This window comes from Centruroides vittatus, unplaced genomic scaffold (genome assembly GCF_030686945.1).
Source record: "Centruroides vittatus isolate TY-2023 unplaced genomic scaffold, ASM3068694v2 contig_680, whole genome shotgun sequence".
NCBI lineage: Eukaryota > Metazoa > Arthropoda > Arachnida > Scorpiones > Buthidae > Centruroides > Centruroides vittatus.
The window spans coordinates 675,557-699,253 of record NW_027122427.1 but is presented as its reverse complement, the minus strand read 5'-3'; the positions used below and the strand labels follow the sequence as shown (position 1 = coordinate 699,253).

General features: G+C 28.0%; 1 protein-coding gene across 3 annotated transcripts in view; it reads left to right on the top strand.

Annotated features, from left to right (window-relative positions):
• tay (tay bridge) overlaps positions 1 to 23,697 on the top strand; it is a 494,398-nt gene that overhangs the window by 285,903 nt on the left and 184,798 nt on the right. For 2 of the 3 annotated variants that reach the window (XM_067276199.1, XM_067276198.1), the window contains exons 4-6: positions 3,707 to 3,742; positions 18,115 to 18,141; positions 18,304 to 18,414. In XM_067276199.1, coding sequence (XP_067132300.1) covers positions 3,707 to 3,742; positions 18,115 to 18,141; positions 18,304 to 18,414 — 174 coding nt within the window. The remainder of the gene's footprint in view (positions 1 to 3,706; positions 3,743 to 18,114; positions 18,142 to 18,303; positions 18,415 to 23,697) is intronic. The other variant, XM_067276200.1, reaches the window with a different exon arrangement.

The window sequence follows — 23,697 nt, the reverse complement described above, 5'->3', positions numbered from 1 at the left end:
AAATTAATACCTGCGAGATGATTCGCTTAACCTCATAAGACTGTTTATTGATATGTAGTAATTGTTGTGTCAGTCAAATAACATGTTGCACCGTGAGATGGCATCATCCACTTAACACCTCTTTCTCTGGCTGACATCCAAGGTCAGGGATTACTTGTAATCTGTCAGATCGATTTAACAGTTCTTTTCTTTCGCAAGAACTCTTCTTCAATTTTAGTTGATTTAATGGAGCATACGTCTATTTTCCCCTTAATTTCTAATTGATAAGTTTGCGAAACCATTTTATAATTCGAATCATACGAATTCTCTCTTGTCCCTCGTGGATGCAAATGCAGTAAAGAAAATTGCGCGACATGAAAAACATCAATATTGCACTACTTAACATTTATTTTTAATCGCATTTTAAAAATATTTTTGCTCTCGACTCTGTGATTTGTCGTTTAGGTGTAAACCATGGTGTTTATGGCTAAATAAATCCCGTTTGATTTGTATCGTGTTTTTAGAGAATTTTAAGAATAGGAAGCCGTCTTATTTGGTGGAGAAATTACAAAAATCATTTGCAAAAAAATAAATGCTGTTTTATTTTATTTATTTATTTATTTTTCCTCCTGCAGAATAACTTGGTGGGAATCGTGTTCGATCATCGAACGTGACTTGTCTATGTAGTTGTTACCGAGCAACCGTCGGTTAGTAACTACACGGATTTCTTTCTTTTGTTCTTACGTCGACGTAATGGAAGCGATGTGAGCTTGCGGGATGCCGTTGTCATGACAATACTTTTCGACCAATCGGTAGCCACGTAGGCGGTATCGGTGTCATTGTAATGAAATAGGGCGAGACAACTTGTTATTATAGTGTCATAGGTATGGCTCTATTGACAAAAGCAAATATTCGGCGTGTCTGGTAATGCACGGAATATACTTCGGGACAAATCTTTTTTTTATTTCTCTTACTAATCGAATGGAGTAGCATTCGACGTATAGTTTTGCCACGAGAGCTTTTTTAAAAGCCATTCTCGTACGACTCGATTAAATTTATTTTAAATGACTTTTTATCTCACCTGCCATTTAAAGAATTTTTCACCGTTTTTAGTCGCTAAGTAAATAAATTTTATCGTCGTTCCGTCGAAATCCGTGATGGAATGCCACCCATCGTCGTTCTTCTACACTTTGCTTTTTTTTTTTTTTCGAAAAGAATTTGGGTTCGGTCCGTTAATCCTTATTCTATGAGACGTCGAGATTCCAATCGTGGCCAATGCGATCGAATGGATAGAGACTGGCCCGCTAAATGGATCGTTCTGTTAATCCTGTCAACATATTAATTATCAAATTACTTAAGGTTTCATTGTCAGAGAAATGCTTTATTCTAACGTCGATGATTTGATAATACCTGTATTCGTATAGTTAAAATATTTTCAATATTGCTACCGTATCTGCTAAATCTTCTACTAAATTATGTCTACTAAGTTTTTCTAGACGAATCTCCGAGAATACGTCCGTAACTTCGAGTTGCCGTAAAATTGGTAAGATTTTAATGTTGAGAAGTAGTTTTGACAACTCGAATAGTTTTTAAACTTTTAATTACACGTTGCGTTAATTAGAATATTATTATATTTTTGTGTAAAATTTACAATCTGTAGACGTAGGGCCTATATGCAAGGTTGGTTTTCTGAAACTTTTCACGTAATATGTCCTTTGTGATTCGTCGGAGATTTGGAACGATCTTGTTATTCTTTCCTATTGGCATGGCCGCAGAGCTTTTCGAGTTGTGTTGGTGACTCGGTGGCCGGTCCCGTTGGGAACCATGCGAATAGCCCAGGTGTCACAAAATCCACTTCGGGAAAGCGCCAATCTATAAGTTCTTTTCGAACTGGCTTACAACTGATCTATAACTTGCTTGTGGCTGATGTTACTCATTTGTTAGAAAAATATTTATATAGTATTGCTTATTATGAAATTTATAGTTACAGTGGGAAGAATTGGATGAGAATTTTTCAATGATGTAAAGTTCTATATTGTCGAATTTATCTTTACATCTATTTGTTTGCGATTAAAAGCTTGATTTAGTTAAATTCTCTTTTACCTTTGTTTACTTTTTATTATTTAGTTAGATTGTACTTGATTTTCAAATAGATTATTACTCGCTCAGTATCTCGGCTAAAGATTTTTATTATTATTATGTTGGGTTAAGTGAGATATACTCGTATTAATTATTACCGTATTTTACGGACTATAAGACGCACTTTTTCTTCGAAAAATTGCCTCCAAAATTCAGGTGCGTCTTATAGTCCGTAGCGTCTTATAGGTATTTTTTTTTAAAAAATTGCTTAAAAATTAAGGTGCGTCTTATAGTCCGTAAAATACGGTAATTATTTATGAATTTCAATAAGTGTTGTTGCGAATATATTCTGTATCTGACCGAAATTATTATTACTCTTATAAATTAAATGCACTTTATATTAATTTACTGAGCAAATCAAGAATCAAATAACATTATGACCACTTTTTCTTATTTTTGTCCAACAGTTTTTATTCTTTCTGGCAACTTTATTACTAGTTTAGTGTGAAATCGTAATAAGCCAACGCGTCATTAGATTTAGAAATTTCAAGAATGTTTTGTTAGCTAATTATTCCATTTTCATTAGTAGCAATTTTGAACACTTGCTTTTGCCAAACGCAAATGTTCAAATTTCGAATTTTAGTCAAAGTTATAGCCTATAGATGAATAAATGAATAAAAAGTGATCAAATTAGCAGTCTCCGTAATAATCGAAATGACAGTGGCAGTATTTATAAATGTTTATTCTTCTGTTTTGGTACAGCTCAACATTGTGAATAACACTAAACTATAAGTAGAATATAATGGTAGAGTAGAAATAACCAATCGTCTGAAATTAGAAATGAAATTTTGGGAGTATCTTTGATCAAAATTACATTAGCTTTTCTTTAGTAATGAATCCCTTGGTTTTTAGTGTTTATATTTGAATAGTTGTAAAATCATTAAGTTACTATAAAAATTGGAAAGAAAGAATTCGCTCAAGCGGAAAGAACAAGCGAAGCTGTTACTTAAAAAGCAGCGTTAGATTTAGGCCCTAATATTATTTTATGAGATATCTAATTGATTGTTTTTTTAATTAAATATTAATATGTAGTTAAATAAATCTGGAAGATTTAAAAAAATTACGAAATTGCATTCAATTGCAATTCGAGTGCAATATGAATTTATTGGAAGCTCAATTTCTTAAATATTTTGAGATGCACAAAAAGTAGTGTTTCTTCATTGATATTCACATTTAACTATTGTGCTTCGTTATATTTTGATTTGAAAATAATGTTTTGGAGGCAGAATGAAACATATTTATTTAATTTAAAAGCATTATTAAGTAAATATGCTTAAATCATGCTTTCGAAATTTAATATATTTTTTATGATGTTATTTGAATGTTTAGTCTTGTTAATTTGAAGACGATGAAGTGATGATAAATATTAATATGTTCGTACATTTAACATAATTTATTAAATATTTTTGCCTAATTGGCATGATTTCAATTTTTTATTATTTTTTTAAAATGAAAAGTAAACTATATACTCGCCGTTTTATTATTAAAATTGTCATAAGTAACTTTCAAGTTCAATTAAAATGTAATAAAACACAATTGTTGTTATAAATTTTTTTTTATCGTACTTAAATCTCGATTTTTCTTACAGGTAAGCAGCCACACTAGCTCAGAGCGTGGATATTTGGTAAGTTATATTTAAAATTTATTCGTTGAGATCATTTTCTTTAGATTTATGAATATTTAATAATGCTGTTTAGTTTTGAGAGTATATTTCAGGAGGTATCAAAATCACATTAATGAATTATATTCTTCTTGAACTAAAATTCATTTAACGAGTAAATGACATTATATTGAACATTCAATTATTCTTTATAAAATTTATGAAAAATCACATCTAAATAAATAAATAAACCAAAACTTAAAAAATGGCAGCGAAGGATTTATTTAATACATATATTTATTAGAAGACGACGTTATACTTTAGCTGTGTAACAATTTCCACGCTAACTTTCCGTTTAAAACGTAATACATACATATTATTGTGTGTCTGACCGTTTCCATCATTTCAATTTATATTCGTTATAGGCTGTTTACGTTATAAATTGAGTATAAAATACTCATAAAATGCATCAAGTAAGGTTAGTTTGTCAGAATTTATAAATATATAAAGATAATGAATGTAAATCTTATTTAATAGATAAAATAGCTTTTTGTTTATTTTATACATGTACAGTCATTTCCCCTTTTATAAATATAATTAAATAATTGTTAAATTTAAAAGTATTTTATAAATACCAATATTTTAAAAGTAAACAAAAAAAAAAAAAAAAAATAATATATAAAACAGGAATACTTGGAACTAACAGTATCGACCTTAATTAATAGATTATTCCTCTGTTCTTTTAACGTCTACATGCCTAAAATTTTGTAAATATAGAAAAAATAATATAGTATATGATATAATATATTAAAAGGATCCTACTACACTACCTCCATATGAGCGAGAATAGAAATCCAACACGATAGGGAATGATAAAATAATTATTATATAATTTCTATATAAATCTGAATGGATGTATCTGTGTTACCAAAGTTTAAAGTTTCTTTTGTCAGATAACAAGAATAAAATTATATTAGCAGAAATTTTAATATTTATCCTCCATTGCGTGCTATTTTAAGTTGTCGGTGTACACTAAAATATAATAGAACAGCCACATAATGATTGAAGAAAGAAATTCCAACGGAAAAAAAAGAAATTTCTGTAGTAGAAATTGTTCCAGAGCTTTTATTTTTTAAAAAGATACACCGCAAATTCTACAAACGTGAATTTATGATAGCATATGTTAAAAGTTTGAAAGTACTTTCTTCCTTGGGAAAATGCTATATTGAAACTGATTCTTGGTTTGGTCATTGAAGTGTTTCTTTTTCCCTTCGCTGTTTAACATATTTTAACCAATCGTGTTCGATTTCTTTTGTCGAGTTCACTGAAATAAAAGTTGATACAGTTTTTTACAGAACATAAAATTTCGCATTTAAACTACGAATCAATCGATTTAACTTTCGCTTCGATTCGGTGAATGCCCTTAAAAATGTAAATCATGAAAATTTATTCAAAACTTAAGTAAAATTTCGATAAGATAATTAAAAGAAATATTAATAACGAATTTCTTATTAGAGTTTAAGTTGTATTTACAATTGCATTCGATTATTTAGTGTGATTTTTCACCGCTTTGTTGTGTAATTAATTAAGATTCCTCGTATATATTTCTTTTAAATTCGTGACTTAAAGCAGAATAACTGAGAAATTATTTATTTATGAATTTCGAGTTGAATAGTTTTCGTCTTAAAAGTAGTTACTTATTCGCATTTTAACTCTTTAAAATTTAATGGCACATAAAAGCAGCGTATTAAATTTTTAAATTGATATGATATATTTAGATAAAATGTAGAAGTGAAAGGATGTTCAATCTAAAGCACGTTTTCTGCCATAACAGATTTCACGGTGAGACTCTCCTCAGATGACAATATTGTTAGTTGCAAAGCAGTCATTTTGGAGAACGTGTCGTCGTCTTAATACTCCTAAATGCTACTAACCGATAAGATTAAAATAATAATTAAAGCTAATTAGCTCTTGAAAGAGTTGTTAATGGTCAATTAACCTCGTTTCAACTCATTTTGAAAATTTGTTTATAATTTTTAATTTTCGTTCTCTTTCGCCGAATAAATTCTGTATTCTTAAATTAAAATTAATAAAATTAAATAAAACTCGGTTGATCGATTATTATTGCTACTCGTTTTAAGCCCTTTCTAGTTTTATTGAGAAGCCATCTTGTGATTTGTTGTAGTAATGTTTGTAATCTCCAGGCTGTCATTAAGTTTGACAGATATGACGATTGGTTTCTGTACGATGACTAGGCTCGAAGGAAAATTCGAATTTTGTATTGTTTTCCGTCTTGAAAATTAATGTATTCGTTAATATATTCATACTACGCGATTTTCTACCCTATATGATATGGATTAGAAGTGCTAGGAAATCCCGTCTTCATAATTCCTAAATTTTTAATTGACAGGCTACAGCTTATTCGAAATGTATAGATGTGTCGTAATTTAATATACTAAATTAGTTCTAGCCGTTTCTCTGTTTATCAAATTAAATTATTCAGTGGATTATAAACATTATCATTTACCTTTAAAGTTATACGTTTCAAGTTTGCTCGGTATTTCTGAAATTAAAAAGAAATGGTATTAAATTTAATAGTGTAAAATTAGCTTTAAATTTAAAGGTACGTAAATGCTAATTTGTTTAGTTGGCTGTACTTTTTCTTTTCATTTTTTTTGAAATTTTTCTGAACACTTCAAGCACACAAATAAATTATTTTCGACCATTTTAAGTGACTTTGAGACAAAAGGTATTCTAGATAGCAGTATTTTTTAAACAAAAAAAAAAAAATGTAAAGTGTGAAGTAGCTGTTCTCTCTCTGATCTAAGCAAATAGTACACGTAATCACCATTCCGTTAATGCTGGAAAATACTAATTTTCTTCTAACAAATGCTGAATAATTTAGAATTTTTTTTTTTCAAATTATATTTTAATTTGTATTATATTAGTGTAAGATTTTTATTAAAATTTAATAATTCACATTTAAAAAGAAAATTACTGTTCGAGAAACGTTCGGAACAAAAGCATATTCAGAAAACAATATTTTTATAAAAATAAACACGATTAGAAGAAACAATAAAATGTCTTCATATCTTCTCCTTTTTGAACACCTTGTTGACATTTATTGTTTTTTCTAATTGTGAATATTTTTCTATTTTATTATTCTCCTGGCCATTATATTTATTAAATACAATATTTGTTAATAATATTTTTATAAGTAGATACATTTTTGTTGATTAAACAATTTAGTTAAAATTTAGAAGAAGCACCCGAAATTCATAGCAATTACTTGAGGAAAAATAAAATAAAAAATTACTCGGAATATTTAAAATTATTCGAAAATTACTCGGAATATTAAAATCAAAACAAATTTCCGAAAAATAAACTTAGATATTTCGCTTTGAATGCTAAATATTTTTAAAATAGACATTTATTAATGAACAGTCGAATTATATATACTGATAATTTATAATTTTGATTATATAATTTTCTTAATACTTCCTTTAAAATGATTATGCAATATGAAAAAAGTTTCTAATCCTTAAAGAATAGTTCTATTACTTAAGGATTAGAAACTTTTTCATATAATTTTATATCTTATAATATAATGATTTTCATCTGTGGATGTACGTAGCAGTCTGTGATTATATCGAAAATTATATACAGTACTAGAATATTGTGATGACTGTATTCATTACTTTTTTTCCTAATTGCTCTGTCGAGTTTTTAAATTTTTTAAACCCTTGTTGGTTCGTATTTAGTAAACGCAATACATTACAAATCTCTCAATATATAATTTGATTTATAGATTTAATTATTAATTTTCAAATTAGAGGAGTTGAAGAAACTAACTTGTAAGATAGACAAAGACACAATAATTCTTAACTTTTTTTTATAGTTTCTGCAAGTTTATCATTTTCTTCTGAGTAAAGAACATTATTACAATGCATTCTTACTAGTCCAAATTAACGAATACGTGATTGTTCGGATTAGCGAAAAATTTGAATCGCCAGGGTTAGATATAAAAATCAGGATATTTATGTTAAAATGCGCAATATATATTAATTTTACAAATTCTTGGTGTTTTTAAAAAAATTGCGATTTAGTTTAGTTTTTAGTTAGACTATTTAGCGAAAAAAACGAACAAAATTGATTCTAATCAGCGAGAGTTCATTATAGTTGTATTCAGAATTATTTAGTATTTTCTTCTATATTTTTATTACAATTTTCTTTTATTTTATTACAATGTCATGAAATGTTTTCCATTTCTTATGAAATCTAATATATTTATACAGTGTTACTTCGGAACTCGAATTCAGTTCATTCCTAGAAGGGCGTTCGAGTTCAAAAGCAATTTTCCCATAAGGAATAATGCAAAGCGAATTGATCCCAACACAAAATATAACACAAGTAAATGCCCTAATTAATGCATGAAACAGTGAAAAAAAAAGTAAATAATGCAGATGAACTGAGCCCGGCTGGGCTCGTATCAACTAATTTAGAAAAGTAACAGATTTTCATTGTTTTTAGCCCGGGACACGTATCTGGGAACACTGCCGCACAATGCGTACCCATAGAAATATCATACACCGTACACTATAGTCGTCATTGTTTGTGTTCGGATTCCCAAGTTGTTCGACCTCTGGGGCGTTCGAGTTCCGAGATACCAGATATATGAGATGTATTATATATATGAGAAAAATGTAACAGTTTCTATGCACGAACCAGTAAATTAAAAATAATAATTCGGTAGCTTTTTGTATTCAAATTAATCAAGTTTTTGTACTTAATTATAAAAATAAGTATTCAGTTTATGACATTTTTCTCGATAATGTAGCAAGAATTCATCAAGTTTTATATAGTTTGAATTAATATAAATTATGTTGTCGGTTAAATAAATGAGCATGAAATTTAATTAATAACGGGCCCACGATATTAATTCAAGGTAAACGTGTTAAATAGTAAGCAAATTAAATATACGAGCATTAAAATTAATTATTTTAATTGCATCATTTAATACTTTAATTTCTTTCTTTGAAAATTGTTGACTTTTTCCTACAATGAATTTTACTTTTTACTTTTTTGTTTCTGACTCGAGGAAAATTTTAATATTTACTTGTGTAGAAATATCAATTTTTCTATAATTAATGCAATTGTTACTTGTTAAATAATATATAAAATTTTACTGCTACAACGGAGTTATTCAAAATTGAAAAGTGTGTTTACTCTTTCATGTTTATACATAAATTTAATTATTATAAAATTAATTATTATATTGAAATTCGTCTTTTATTTATATATTAAGTTATTATTAATATATTTGTTAACTAATGGACTTTAACAATTGATCTGTTTACTTAAATCGATTTCGAAGAGCAAAAGCTTCTATCGTATAAAATTAATATTTAAACAAAGGAGATTAAAATAATTTATTCATTGTGTAATATTACGAGACGATAATAATTAATTAATTAATTAATTAAAAATACTTAAAAATAATTAATTTATTCTTTCATACTTTATATGGTTCTTTTAAAATAAAAATTATCCTTAAATAATTATATACGTGATATTATATCATCTAAGTCTTACTTTTTAATGTTTTATAAATACAACATTAATTATTGAGATTTGTGAATAAATAAAACAATAATTTAACAGAAAATGTCCTTCTTCTTGTAATTATAAATGATGGGGAAAAATTTATATAATTACTTTACAAAGTAGGCCTGTATTATGTTTGTAAACCAAATTCTCTTCGTTTTATAGATGTTATTATGAACATATATTATTATAATTAATAGTGATTAATCGAATAAACACCAAAAAGTTTTTATTACAATTTACATTTTAGTTATAAATAAAATAAATAAATAGAATATTTCCCTATAAAGGCTGATAATGTACAGTACAAGGGTTGTATATTCAAAAAACTTAATAGAATGGATGAATAAAATGAAGTTAATTATGTGTAAACAAAAAACAATTAGTGGAATTTATTTTTTACGGTAACGAATTATTTTAGAAAGTTGATTATTATTTTTTTTAAAAGAAAGATGAGGTGTACTGAATTACTTGCGGTGAAATGTTGCAGCAGTTTTATTCGCAGGTTGATTTTGATAGTGAAGTGTAAAGAAAGTATGTTCGTTTAGGAATACGATTTTGATGGATTCGGTTTTTCTGAAATGACGAAGGAATTGGTCATTGCCCTTTCAGTCGAGTGGAGAATTTTCACTCCCATCAGTCGTAAGATGTAAAAGAGTGAGTGAGTTGGACGACTTGCATTTTCATGAGACGATCACAATAGAAGCGTCTTGCATATTGATTCCAGACGGGTGGGAATGATATAAGGTTTAGATGGTCCTCACTTGGCCAATGCGGTGAGCTGCAAGTAATTTGTCGGAAAGCTCTTTGGTCGTTATCTGGAGCAGAACACAGTTGGATAGAATCCCCATCGCCGAAGAGAGGAAATTAAGTAGGGGTGACTTTTCTTTCTCACGCCGTTAAAGACAACGTGCGCACACAAACGTTGCAATTTAACGTCGGTTGTGAGAGCGTGTATGTGAAACGTTAGCCAATCAGTAGAATGGAAACAGTCGAATTGTTAGATCGATGTACCGAAAAAACATGCTGTGCATTTCTTGTTAAAACACAAGTTTTGTTTAGTCACCTTCTTCACGTTCTCTTATATTTCCATTCTGTTGCCGATTTAATACAGTATCGTCACAACGTTCGTTTATTTATTTACTTTATCTTCTCGGCCAGAGAGAAAAATCTTTCAAAGTTCAGTTTCGAATTAAACCAACTTCTATTCAGAATTATTGAAAAATCGATTTTTATTCCGAGTGACTATATATCACTTACTTTACTTCGGTAATAATTTAAATAACTACTTTCGTAATGAGTTCGGAGGCATTTCAAGATGGAAAAACTCAATTTAAATAACGATTTTATAATTTAATATATTTTATTTTAGAACGTTCCTATGCCCGTCTCTCGAAAGAAACAATTTTGATTTAAAATAATTTAATTAAAATTTTGTATTCGTACTGTGTGTACTCGTTAAATCTTGATAAATATTAAATGTCATAAATTAAACACATTTCGGCATGTAGCAAAATTTTTACTTTAGTTATGTCATTTTTTGTACGTCGCCGATCTATTATACTTAATAGAAAATTCATTATTAATTGAATTATTGTGTAATGAATATTAAAACGATTCATTATTAATTATTTAATGTCTGTTTAAAAAGTGTAGAAAAAATGGCTGGCGTTTAATAAATCGGAAAACAATCTCCGGGCGCCGTTAATGCATGCGATATCGTCTTAACTAATTTGAAAACTATTAATTATTGATTTGCATATCGCATTTAATTATTTGTTGCGTCATCGAAAACAAGAATAAAAATGAAAAAGTTCCGGAATGTGTCTCTCCGTCAATTAATTAAGTCTCTTGCTGCTCCATAGAGAGCGCTAATGTAAATTAAACCGTGCTAATTGCGCTCCGGCTTAAAGGTCGGTGATGTTCTCATGAAAGTGATTATGTTAATTATACGAGTTGAGTTAATGGATGTAGGCGAGGAAACTGTTTCCACGTTCCACATGGAAATTTGACTTGATGGGATTAATACATGACTCTACACCACACTACTAGATAATGGCAGGTACCATAAACACGGTTTTATTGCGTCGTCATAACATTGTACGCGTCGTGCCGATGGAATGAGGGAGTTCTGATTATGACTGCCTTTAAAATCGAAAACTGTTCGCGCACAGATTTGTGAAATAGAAGAAGCTTTGTCCTCCAAATATTTCAACTAAAGTGAAATTCTTAAAAAGATAAATTCCGCATTGTTTCCTCTAATTTATTCCAAACTGAATCATTTCTATACCTTGCATCTTTTTTGTTTTATGCCCTATTGTGCGGATAATTACTTTAACGTACGTTTCATTGTTTTAATATATATATATATTCTTTTATAATTGTTTTTTTTATATCATATACTGTTTTTTATAAATGAATTGATTACATAATTTAGCTATGATATTTAGTCATCACGTTTCTAAAACTAGTTTCTTTATTAATATTTTTAATTATATAAATGTTATAAACAATTTTCTGTACATGACAATTTTGTAAAATTTGTTGTGATGAGGAAATCCCCAAATTTTCATTTATAATAGAGCACTTTTAAATTATGAAACGAAATAAAAGTATTCTTGCCGAGTGAATTGCCTAATCTGTTTAAAAAATGATTATTTGAATAATTCTGTTATGGTATACGGAATGAATCACTATATTAATGGATCATTGGCTAGAAGTATTTGCTGTAGATTATCCGGAGGAGTCTCGGATCAATTTTCAGTTAACCTCGCCAATGCCATCAGCTTGTCTAGAGAACTTGGAAATTTAGCAATACGTCTAGACTTGATAAAAGAAAGAAATCCTATAATTCTGTCGTGATTACATAAAATAATGGCGTTCAGAATCGCGACACAGTTTATCGGGAGCATTAATTAAGGATGCTTGATTAAATCTTATCACGAAGTAAATAGTAATAATTATAATAATTTTTGGACAGAAATATAAAATGCCGAATTTAAAAATAGAACTTATTTTTTATTACTAATAATAAGGAATGAAAATGATGACTAATTTTGTTATTTTTACATTTAATAAATTTAATTATCTGTCTTTAGTTGGTCGTATTATTTGGGTACATTGACTGGATTGAGTAGAATCAAAAATGAAAATATTAAAAAAAATATATTTTAAAAGAATTTTTAAACACTTTAGTGTATAGGCTATTGGGTTGTTTAATAATAACGGGGATATATAGAATTTTAAAATAGTCTAGACTAATTACTCTACGGTACATATAAGTAAGATATAATCATTTTTAAATATTTAAAAATTTACCCTGAACTTGGAATTATAAAAAATTTAATTAATAAAGTGAAAATTAACTTACGACATTAAAATTTATCTTGTTAAGATTTCAGTAATATTGCAACAGAATAAAATAAGTTTGCAAAGCGTGACGGATGAAAATTCGCCTTACCTCTAAAGTACAGTTTAATTCAAATTCCTTGGCAAAAGCTTTTAATTATTTTATAAATTAGAGAATTTTTAAAATCGTTTTCGTGCAGAAAAATTACTTTTTTTAAACGCATTACACAAGAAAAAAAATTTTTCTTCGTTTTTTAGGTTTTTTTTTTTCCAAGTCGCTGTTAATTTAACTACGGACTGTAACATTTATCCCTTATCAGCAATATTTATAAAGTAAAATTCGAGCGAATATAGAAAGTCTTTTACCTGGTTTTATAGTGCCATAAGAATATTTTGAAGACGGAACGTCATGCTATCTCCGCTGTCGAATAACGCATTCCGATTTTGAGATATCTGAAAGCGAAAGTATACCGGAACAATTTTATACTTTTTCCGATCTGAAGATTCCCATGTACGGGAAATCGCATAAATTTCTACTGAGATGTTACCATACAATGTACCGTACTAAACCTCCAATGCGTGTTACATAGAAACAAGATGACAGTGAACATTTGTACACCTGTTCTTGTTGTTCCCTGGAGTTTCTGTCGCGTCAATTGCATAGCCGATAGCGATGCCTTCTGACAGTTTTCTTTTTTCTTCTCTTCTCCCCTGAATTCAACTCATATATTTATAGAAATTCTTCGGTTTATATCTTTCTCTGATTCATCCGCTTGCTATTATTATTATAATGCTGTTTGAAATGGCCGTAAACTTTCTAACATAAAGTATTCCAGATACAAAAATTATGCTAGAAATTGTTGGGATATTGTATATCTGTAATGAGTGAAATTCTTGAAAAAGTTATATCGAGAATTTTAAAAATTATTTTCCTCGTATTTAAATAAAATTGTGAATATTATAAAGCAAGTATATCAGTATATAATTTAAAAATCAAAATTTTAAATATTTTAATACATCGCAATATTTATTTTATTTATGTAATACTATAAATATTTGTATTTCAAATACAAATTAATCTAGCAATTTTCCAATTGTATTTGTTTTGCTAGTATTATTTTTTTTTTTTTAATTTCGATTTGCCTATATTTGTTTTAGACAACAAAATATTAGTTTAGCCCCTTTTATGCTTAATTAAAATTTTAAAAGTGATTAATTAGACTTTGTATGGGTCAGCTGATTGAATACACATACGAGTTTTGTATCTATTGTTTATTCTGCATTAAATTGAAATATTCTTAATATTTCTTTTGTAGATTCTTTATTATTTTAACCGGAAGTTTCTAGCGAAGTCCTAAAAGTTTTGCTTGCTTACGCTATAAATGACTGTACTGAGAAATAAGCATATTGTTCTAATAATATTATAAACTGTAATTCAATCATTATTCTCCCGAGTCACATAAATCCACAGCGTTACCTCCGGCTATATAGGCCTCAGAAACTAATTTAATCAATACGTTATGAAATTTTTCTTGTTTTGTTTGTTTGTATTTAAAGTCTGGCAGACATCTTGTTCATTTATATATACATAGATCCACATAGTTTTGAATAACATTTAACATTATTAATTCTACATATTAGAAGGAAATTGGGGGTATTAAAGAGATTCTTCTAAATTAATTAATTGTTTTATATGATAATTTAATAATTCGTCGTAATGTATTATTTATAGCAAATTTAGTTTTTAATCGTGGCCATTTTTAAATTTTTTAATTGTTAGATAATGGATAAAATTGGCAATATTCCAGAATTAAAATATTTATCGATATTGTTGAACTTTCATTAATCAGAAACAATAAAAGTCTAACCTCATTTGCTGCAGTTCAATATAAATGAAAACGTCGGATATCTTAAATATTGACACGCAGTTTTTTAAATAAATTAAAAAAAAAAGAAACAAAGAAGGTAGTAACGAGACAAAGACTGGGCTCATTCTAATTTGCACATAAATTGCAAAAGCGCAGAAACAATCGACTGTACTTCAACGGTTTTAAGTGATTGCATTCTATATTTTGCGACAGTTTCCAAATGGTAGAATTGATTGAACTGCAGACGTGAAATTCAATTGCACCCTTCTAGACAAGAAAATGTGATTAAGAAAAACTATTGCATTAATGAAAGTAAATTGCAACAAATAATAGACGTCCGGATATTATGTAAATATGCACTTATGTGTATATGTGTATAAAGTATAATTACTTGTTGATTGTGTGAAAATGCAAATAAAATATCGTAATTCAGATTTGGAACGATTTACGATCGTCCGAAATGTGATAATTATTCAGATAGAATCTAATAGATTCTGCTTCAGTACTTTCAGCATTAAATTATACGAAATAACTTCCAAAAATAATTAATTATTAACAATTTTTTAAGTTTTTAAAAGATAGAAATCTAGTGATGAAAGTAAATTTATATGTGAAAAAATTAAACAAAAGATACTCGAAGAGATTCTATTGTAATCATTGAAAAATAAGAAAAAACTTAAAAAACGTGGTCCAGTTTTAGAAAAATAAATAAAATTCTTATTCTTATTTGAAATGCATGCGTAGCAAAAGGGGGGAAAAATAAAGAAATAAAATTGAATTTTATGACGAAAAAATATTTACATTTGGCTTTCATCCTGCAGACTGTTTCTCATTAATATCAGTATATGCAGAACTAAATAGAATATCCTCTCAATTTAATATATACTTCGGTGATTTTAATATTGTAAAATTTTCATATCGCAACAACGGATTAAATAATAATTATTGTATGACATTGCAATAAGTATAAAATAGTCTGTATAATTTTGTAAAATTCTATAGGTTTATTTTTATCAAATTTATATAATTATATTATTATATTTACATTTTATGTTTTCTTATTTTTATTGCAGTCTATATTGTCTGATGATTTGATGTATATAAATTATAAATATAACTGTTGATAATTATATATAAAAATTTTTATTCTGTAAGGGAAAATGATGATTTTAAAATGAATTTTATATGAATGTATTTAAAAATAATAATAATTATTATTATTATATCCGGAATATATACATGTTAAATATAACGATTTAGTAATGCAATAAAATTTTACTTGGAAATTAGCAAAATTTTTACAACTTTTAAAAATTCATGTTATATTTTCACATTGTTTCTTTCTTTGTTAAAATAAGAATTGTGATATCATCCTGTTGTGAAATACAGTATTAACTAGCAGAGTATTATAAACTGGAGAAAAATATGAGTTTATTTTAAATTCGATTTCGATGGAATTACACTTTTGAATAAAAATACTAGAAATAATTGAAAAGAATATTATAAATTCTTCATGAAATATTAAAAATGTTTTTTTGTTATTAATTGAATTTTCGTTGTTGTTATGCGCTCTTGGCATATTTCAGTACTGTATTCAAATAATAATAATAACAATGTGTGTATGTACTTATTTTTTGAAAGCTATAGCATTTTCATGCATTTGGCATTATAAATATTTACAATTCCTTAAATACATCTGAATAATTTGCATTGTAAATTATTACATTTTCCACACACTGTCCATTTAATTGAAGAAAAAAAAATTATTGGTTAAACATTTTTTTTTCTCACCAGGTTTTTTAAAAATTACGTTCCAAGTTTAGGGTATACAATATTTTGCATTTAAATTATTATTCTATATTATGTGATATTAATTTAAAGATAGTAAATATTTTATAATTTTTTTTTTCTAATATTTTAAAACTAATTTTATCGTTCTGGCTCGACTATACAGCCAAAATGATCAGATTGTTAAAAATATTAGGAATTATTATTTATTTATTTTTTGTACTCGCGACATTGTTATTTAAAACACAAGTGACGCCAGTTGTTGAATATTTATATTTTTAATTTTATTGCCGGTGTGATTTTCTTCTACTACTTATGAATTTGTTCCCCAACCTTGGGGAGAAAAAGCAGATCGGATGATTTACTCGTCTCAAGTGAATAGTGACGGTCACGATCGCATGTTTCCTCCTGAGTACTGCCATACATCATGGAGCGGTAAGAAGAAGCTGGCGTTAGCGTTGACAGATCTTGTCAAATCCCTCCTCAATCCCTAGCGTGAAGAACAAGAAGGGAGCACCATCGGCATCCCACCGTCTTTCTCATAAATGATGGCAACGTATTATCAAAATACGAAATCATATGTAACAATAACTACATAATAAGAGGAACAAGGGGGAAAAAATTAAAATGATTACAAATTGATGATGATAAATTCGTTTCCAATAAATAAAGGCTTGTGTGAAAGATATTTGTTTATTCCAACATATCTTAATAATGTGCTAAATATATGCAAATTATTTTTTTATATCAAATATGTCCGTTGTTAACTAGCCTATTAAGCTGTTTACATTAATAGTATTATACTTAATATATAACGGTACTCTTGAACTCTTAACAGTTGTTTACATTTGAAACATTCTTCTGATAAAATAATAAATTCCGGATGTAATTATTACGTACAATTTTTTTTACAAAAATATTTTCTTAGTCATTCGTGAATGGCAAAATTATTTTTTGTTATAACAGTTCCATTTATGTTTTTAATTTTGAGATTGGAAAAAAAATGTATTCTCGTTTCTAGTGCTGGTGATATTTAGATGGCGATGATTTAGAAAAAAAATATATATATATATAGTATATGCAAGTATCAATAAATGAAACTGATATTAACTTTATGATTTCAAGTATAATTTAAGAATTATAAGATGTAAAAGTTCGACCATTCGACGATAGGTCATTTGTGCATATTTGATTTAATAGATTCACGCTTTATTTGTGAACAAATTTATAGAATTGGCAGTTACTTGTAAAAAGGTTAAATCATTTGATTGTTTTTCATTCGTTCTACGTGGCTGAATCTCAATGGCGCCTGTCAGCCGCATTCATCTGTTCCGCTACCTTTGTTTCATCGGCTTACAGAAACTCCGAAGTCATTAATAGAGTCTTTCCGGGAAAGTTGTCTCTTCCATCAATCAGACCACCCCTCCGATGAAGAGTGCAATCTATCCGTGGGGATTTTTATCACTTAGGGCAGAATGCAGCCCCCGACATCTCTGTTACGTATTAATGGCGATTGACGGCTCTCTGCCCCCTTTGAGGATTAGAATCAATCGGACAAATTTCCTCAATGGATCGATTTGACCAGAAAAATCAATTTTGACTCAAGGCTACGAGCGTTTGAAGTTCACCGCAGATTCCGTAAAAATGACCGAATTCTAGGTTTCCTTTATTTAAAAAAAAGTACAAGAAACAATAATCCATGTTCATTTTTGATACCTCCTGAAATTGCCTTGTTTGTTGATTTGTTCGTGTTATGTATCTGACTCGTTTCTTTATCTTTCTTTTCAGTGCGATAGTGAGAGTGACAGTGATAGGGTAAGTCCGTTTCTCTCTTTCTCTCTCTCTCCCCCTCCCTCTCTCTCTCTCTCTCTCTCTCTCTCTTTTTTTTTTTTTTTTTTTTTTTTTTTTGTTTTATTTCCTACTAGGCTTATAGCGTCGGATAGCCAGTCTGACTCTTTTCCAATATATCTCGGACAGGGAACAATTGTTCTTCCAATCTCTTTGGCCATCAAAAAAACCCCACTGGCTTTCCGACCATCTGTAACCAGCGATTGTTTGGATGTAGTCAAAGGGACTATTCGTCCTCAGGTAAGTTCAATGGACATTGACCTCTATGCCAGCCTAAGGTGATTGATAGAATTTTAATATTTAATATTTATTTATGTTTATATCATATTTAACCAATATCGTTAATTAAAATTTTTAATGAGAAAATATGCGATAGATAAACATATTTTCTCATTGTAATTCATGTGTTTAATTTACACATCCGGGATGAAGTTATAAAGTAATACGTATTTTGGATATGGTATTTTAAAATTTTTAAGCACATTTATTTTAAATTATTTTTAAAAAATCTTCTAATTAAAATTACAACTTTTCTGCGATTGTAAATATTACTATTTTTGTTAACAGATTGATGAACGTATTTATAGAATTTTATCATGAATTTATTATACTTGATTTATAGAAATATTCATTGTACGAAGAGTATTCGAAACTTAAAACCGAATGGAAAATATTGTCTAGTTTCAATATATATAATTTAAATATTAAATAAGTTTTTGATGGGAAATGATTGATTTGTGGGCACCGGATATCATATAAAAGTCGAATCAGTTTTTATAGTAATTTTTCGAACGATCCGTTTTATTGGATCGATTATTTAATTTCAATATTGCAAAGAAAACAATGTTTGGAGAATTGAATTTTTTTCCGAGCATTTTCAATCAAGAGAGAATAGCGTCATTCTGGTTAGAGGGAAGACAACCAAACCGAATTACCTTTTGCTGTTAACGTAGTTTGCGGTCGTGTGACATGAAGTCTTCTAATGACCGCAGTCCGAGTTAAAAACTTCATGAGTCCTAATGGCTGTGATTTTCTTCTCTCTCGGTTCGCTAATGGTCGGGTAACGAGATTCTAGATTGATGGCTTAGCTTCTCTCTCTAATTTCTATCGCAAGGTGGCGTGACTGTTTTTGATTTTTCTCTTTGTTCGCGCGCACGAGAATATAAACATTAGAAGTTAGAAAATATTGAGACGTACAATTACAGTTAATATTTTATACTAATCGCTTTCCTTGAAATATTTCTGTGTATCTACCAATCTAGAATTATGAGTAGTGGTAGTATTAGTAGTTGTGCTTTTGGTTTGTTTCTAATTAAAATAATAATATATTGATTAAATATGGAATTAATTTACTGTTTATTAAAAAGAAGTAATTGGAATTTATGTTCGACTAATCTCGATAATAAAACGTCCATTTAATATTCGGGAAATTTTGAATTGTCAGAACTCAATACGAGGAACAATAAAAATTCTTTTACGCGATACTTTTCGTGCCAGCATAATTGGAAAAAAGTTTTGAAGCAAAATTCATAATAAACTATACATAAAATTGTTTTTGATTTTCAATAAGAATTTTGGTTGTTTTTATTCGAATTTAAAAGATATATATAAAAGTATAGTAAACTAAAATTAATAAGATCAGTGTTTTTCGAAGTTACGTTCACAGTATTTTTTTTTTTCTCATTTTCACTATTTTTGTGAAATTAAATAAAAATAGTTATAAAACGAAATGACGGAGTTTAAATGCATTTATTTATTTTAAATTTTAGACTGATGTAATAAGAGAAATACAATAACAAACTTTGTTCGTAATCGTTGCGAATAAATGGGTTTGTGGGACGTTCTGGAGTAATTTCCCGACTGGATTTGCATTGCCAGTCCACCCCTGGCACTAAGTATTTAAATGACGATGAAAAACGATAGTAATAAAATAACATGTTGTTAAAAGACTTTAAAGACTTTTGAAATAGTTCTATTAACTTAATATATAAAATTATGAAATTTTTTAAGCAAAATCTCCTAGCGGTCCAGTAATAAACTGTTCGCGATCAGCACTAGTCCTTGGACCACAATTTGTGTAGCACCGACTTAAAATGGTGTTTATTTAGGCTACGTAATATCCTAGCTTGTAATATTCATTGAAATAATTCTCCATCCCTCCTTAAACAGCAAATTGTTTTAGTTTGCGCTTTAAAAAAAGCATATTTTAGTAGTATTGTTATATTTTGTTTGAGGTATTTGTTCCATGTAGGCCTACACCTTAGTGTTTTGAGATGGAAAATTCCAATTCTTATAGAATTGTTAGGGACTAACATAGGCTTGTACAGTTGCAATAAGTTTGGTCGGAATCAAAAATTAAGAATAATTACAAAAATTTCAATTTTACGATTTCAATTATATAAATACACAAAATCAATAATAATAATTTAATCTAAATTTTGAATAATTTATTTATGAATTATAGAATAATAAATTGGTTTGAAGAAATTCGATACGCTTGCTTCTTTGAGATTTCGTTCATTTTATTCATACATAATTTTAATTTCTTCATTAATTTACGTCATAATTGAAATATTATACTTGATATTTAATTCTGCATAAGAAATAAAAGCAATTTTATCGAATTAGTGGACTAGTAATTAATAATTTAAAAGAACTGTTGTAGTTGATACGGTTTGAATAAATGTAGTTAAATTATAAATTTTTCTATTCTTTTTGGAAATTTTAAGCCGTCTTTTCTATAAAAATATCTTGTAGGACGATCATTTTTCTCTAGTTTCCAAGGCAACTATTTTCGTCTCATTTGCCTGCAGAAAAAGTTCGACGTGTTACTATTTACTTCCCTCACGACCTCACGTCCGATGAACAGACAGATTCAGAGCTTTAGAAGTAGTGATGTCTTCTCTCCTTTTATTCACATTTCACTTCAGAGCAATTTTCTTCTCCTTTTATATTCTTGACATGTTCCAGCACATTGAATGTTGGTAGTGCAGTGACATTGAAATAGGCCCGCATAACATTCAATATAATGTAGGCATATTTATAGAAGTTTGATGTATTAAATATATATATTTCTTCTTTTTTTGTAGCGACAGGAATATCTTTATAATAATACACTTATTATTTTTAAAATTATAAATGTGGCATTTTAATTAATTCTGCATAATCATTCGTTTGTATGTCTGAAAATATTATTGCACTGTAATGAAATATTTACAGTTAAATTTCGTGAGATCTCCTCTGATTTGAAAAGAGGAAAATTATGCAAGTTTAAATTTTCTCACCTGTTTAAAGATTTAAACAATTGTTAGTTTGTTTCAAATGGCAGGTGAACACACCAGTTACGTTTTACTTTGTTGAAAATTCTACATTACAGATGTTTCATTCATTAATGAACTGTTATCTCGCATTGGAATTGCAGTTCAGAATATAAATTTTGATTTTTAGAGTCTCTCAAAATTAATTTAGTCTTATTCATTTTATATTGGGGAATATTTTCACGTGTTTTTATTTCAAGTTATTCAAATGTTTTTTAAGATGGCAAATATAATTAAAGAAATTAAGATAGTATATCTTAATTTCTTTAATTATATTTGCCATCTTTTATTCTTACTGTTAGGTTTACCCTGTTGTTAGATTGATTTTCCTTAGTATTGATACATTAAAAAATTTGTTTTAATTATTTTGTTTAAGGAAAAGTGTGATATTTTTTTAACACTTTTGTTTTATTTTTTTTAAATAAAAAAATTTAATTTCTTTATTATTAAATTAAGTAAATCATTTTTTATATTTGTTATTTGTCGAAGAGAAATTCAGAAATTGAAAGTAGTTTACTGAAATTTATTTTTTTTAAAATTCGAAGATTTTAAGTTATATCGATGTTTGGCTTTGGATTGAACTATATTCAATATCTGTCACTAGGGATTTGGTAGATATTCATACTAAGTTGAATCATAAGTTAAGAGCACAAATGCTCCGAATCAAATCATGATTTTACAGAGAAATTTCTAAGTTCATCATAGGGATTAAATTGAGATTAACTGGAAAATGTTCATAATGAGCAGAAAGAGAAATAATGTGAAGAAGCAAGTGGGTACAGAACACGTAATAGTAAGTATCGTACACCATTAATTAAGAAGATCATTTATCATTTAAATTGGGCTCTCCTACACATCATTTTCTCAGTTGATGATAAATGTTTCAATTCATCTTCCATTCCTTTTACACAAATAGTTTTAGGCGCACTGTGTACTTAAAACGAGATTTTTAATAAGAACGGTAAATCGAAATTGAATTTAAATATTTACACTATTCATATTTCTTATACTCCATTAGTCGAATTTTGTTGTTTTCATTGTTTATTATTTCCACGCGGTATAGAATATACATTCTGATGTTCAAGGATCCAATTGGAATTATTTTTCTTCTTTATATGTCAGAATTGTTAGAGGCTCCCTTCTAATAAGTAAAATTGAGATTTGCAGATAGGGCTTTTATTTTTATTTTTGGTTCTCTTAGTGTTTACATAGCAAAAAAAAAAAAAAAAATTGCTTTGTGAACACTAATAGGATTTTTTTCCCTGCATCTATCGTGTTCTTGAACGGTTCTAAAATAATTTAAAAAAATTTTTTTTCATTAATTTTTAAAATATTCTATTATAATTAAAAGCACGAGATCCATTTCACCCCGCATGCAAACTGAGTATGATCCACTCACCCTTACATTGAGGAGAAATGGAGGAAATGACAATATCGTCACTTTCAATAAACTTTGTTTTCAACATGTTTTCGAATTATAGTCTTTCAATCACTAGTTACGATTGAAAAACCATAATAAATTCTGTCTTATCGGTGTTTAAGTCAATTTTTCAGATAGTTTTACATGATGATTTAGGATTAACAGGATAATATCTTACGGAAAGTTAATCGTTAGCATTGACTTTTGATCCTAAAGAAAGAATACACCATTTTCCAGATTTTAAATTCAGAGTTTTCTATTTGGTATATTCTATAAATTATAACATGAATAATTCTTCTGTTAATAAGTGAGAATTTTTCTAAAATCTTCATTATATTTTAATATCAACTCAATAATATTCAATATGATAGTTATTTCCTTAATTATTATTATGAAATAATTAGAATTGTAAGTGGTGTCATCTGATCATTGCAGGAAATTGTTCATTTTGATATTAAGTCAATGTCAAGTCATATCAGTAATTTTAAACGGATAGACTTATTAGTTCCATGCATCCAATAATAATGATAATAGAATCTGATACATAATACAAATAGTATTTCTCAGTATACCTGCAATATAAGATTCTTCGTGTACTTCTGAATGCGAAATTTTAATTTATTATAAGATTTTGATAATTAAAAAGTTTTGAAAAGACAAAACTTTAAATCCACTTATTCATGTTTTTATCTGTTGTATCTACGAAGATACACTTCATTTTTTTCATTGTTAAATTAAAAAATAGAGCATTTTTATATTAATAGTGTTAGAACCTTATATCAATCG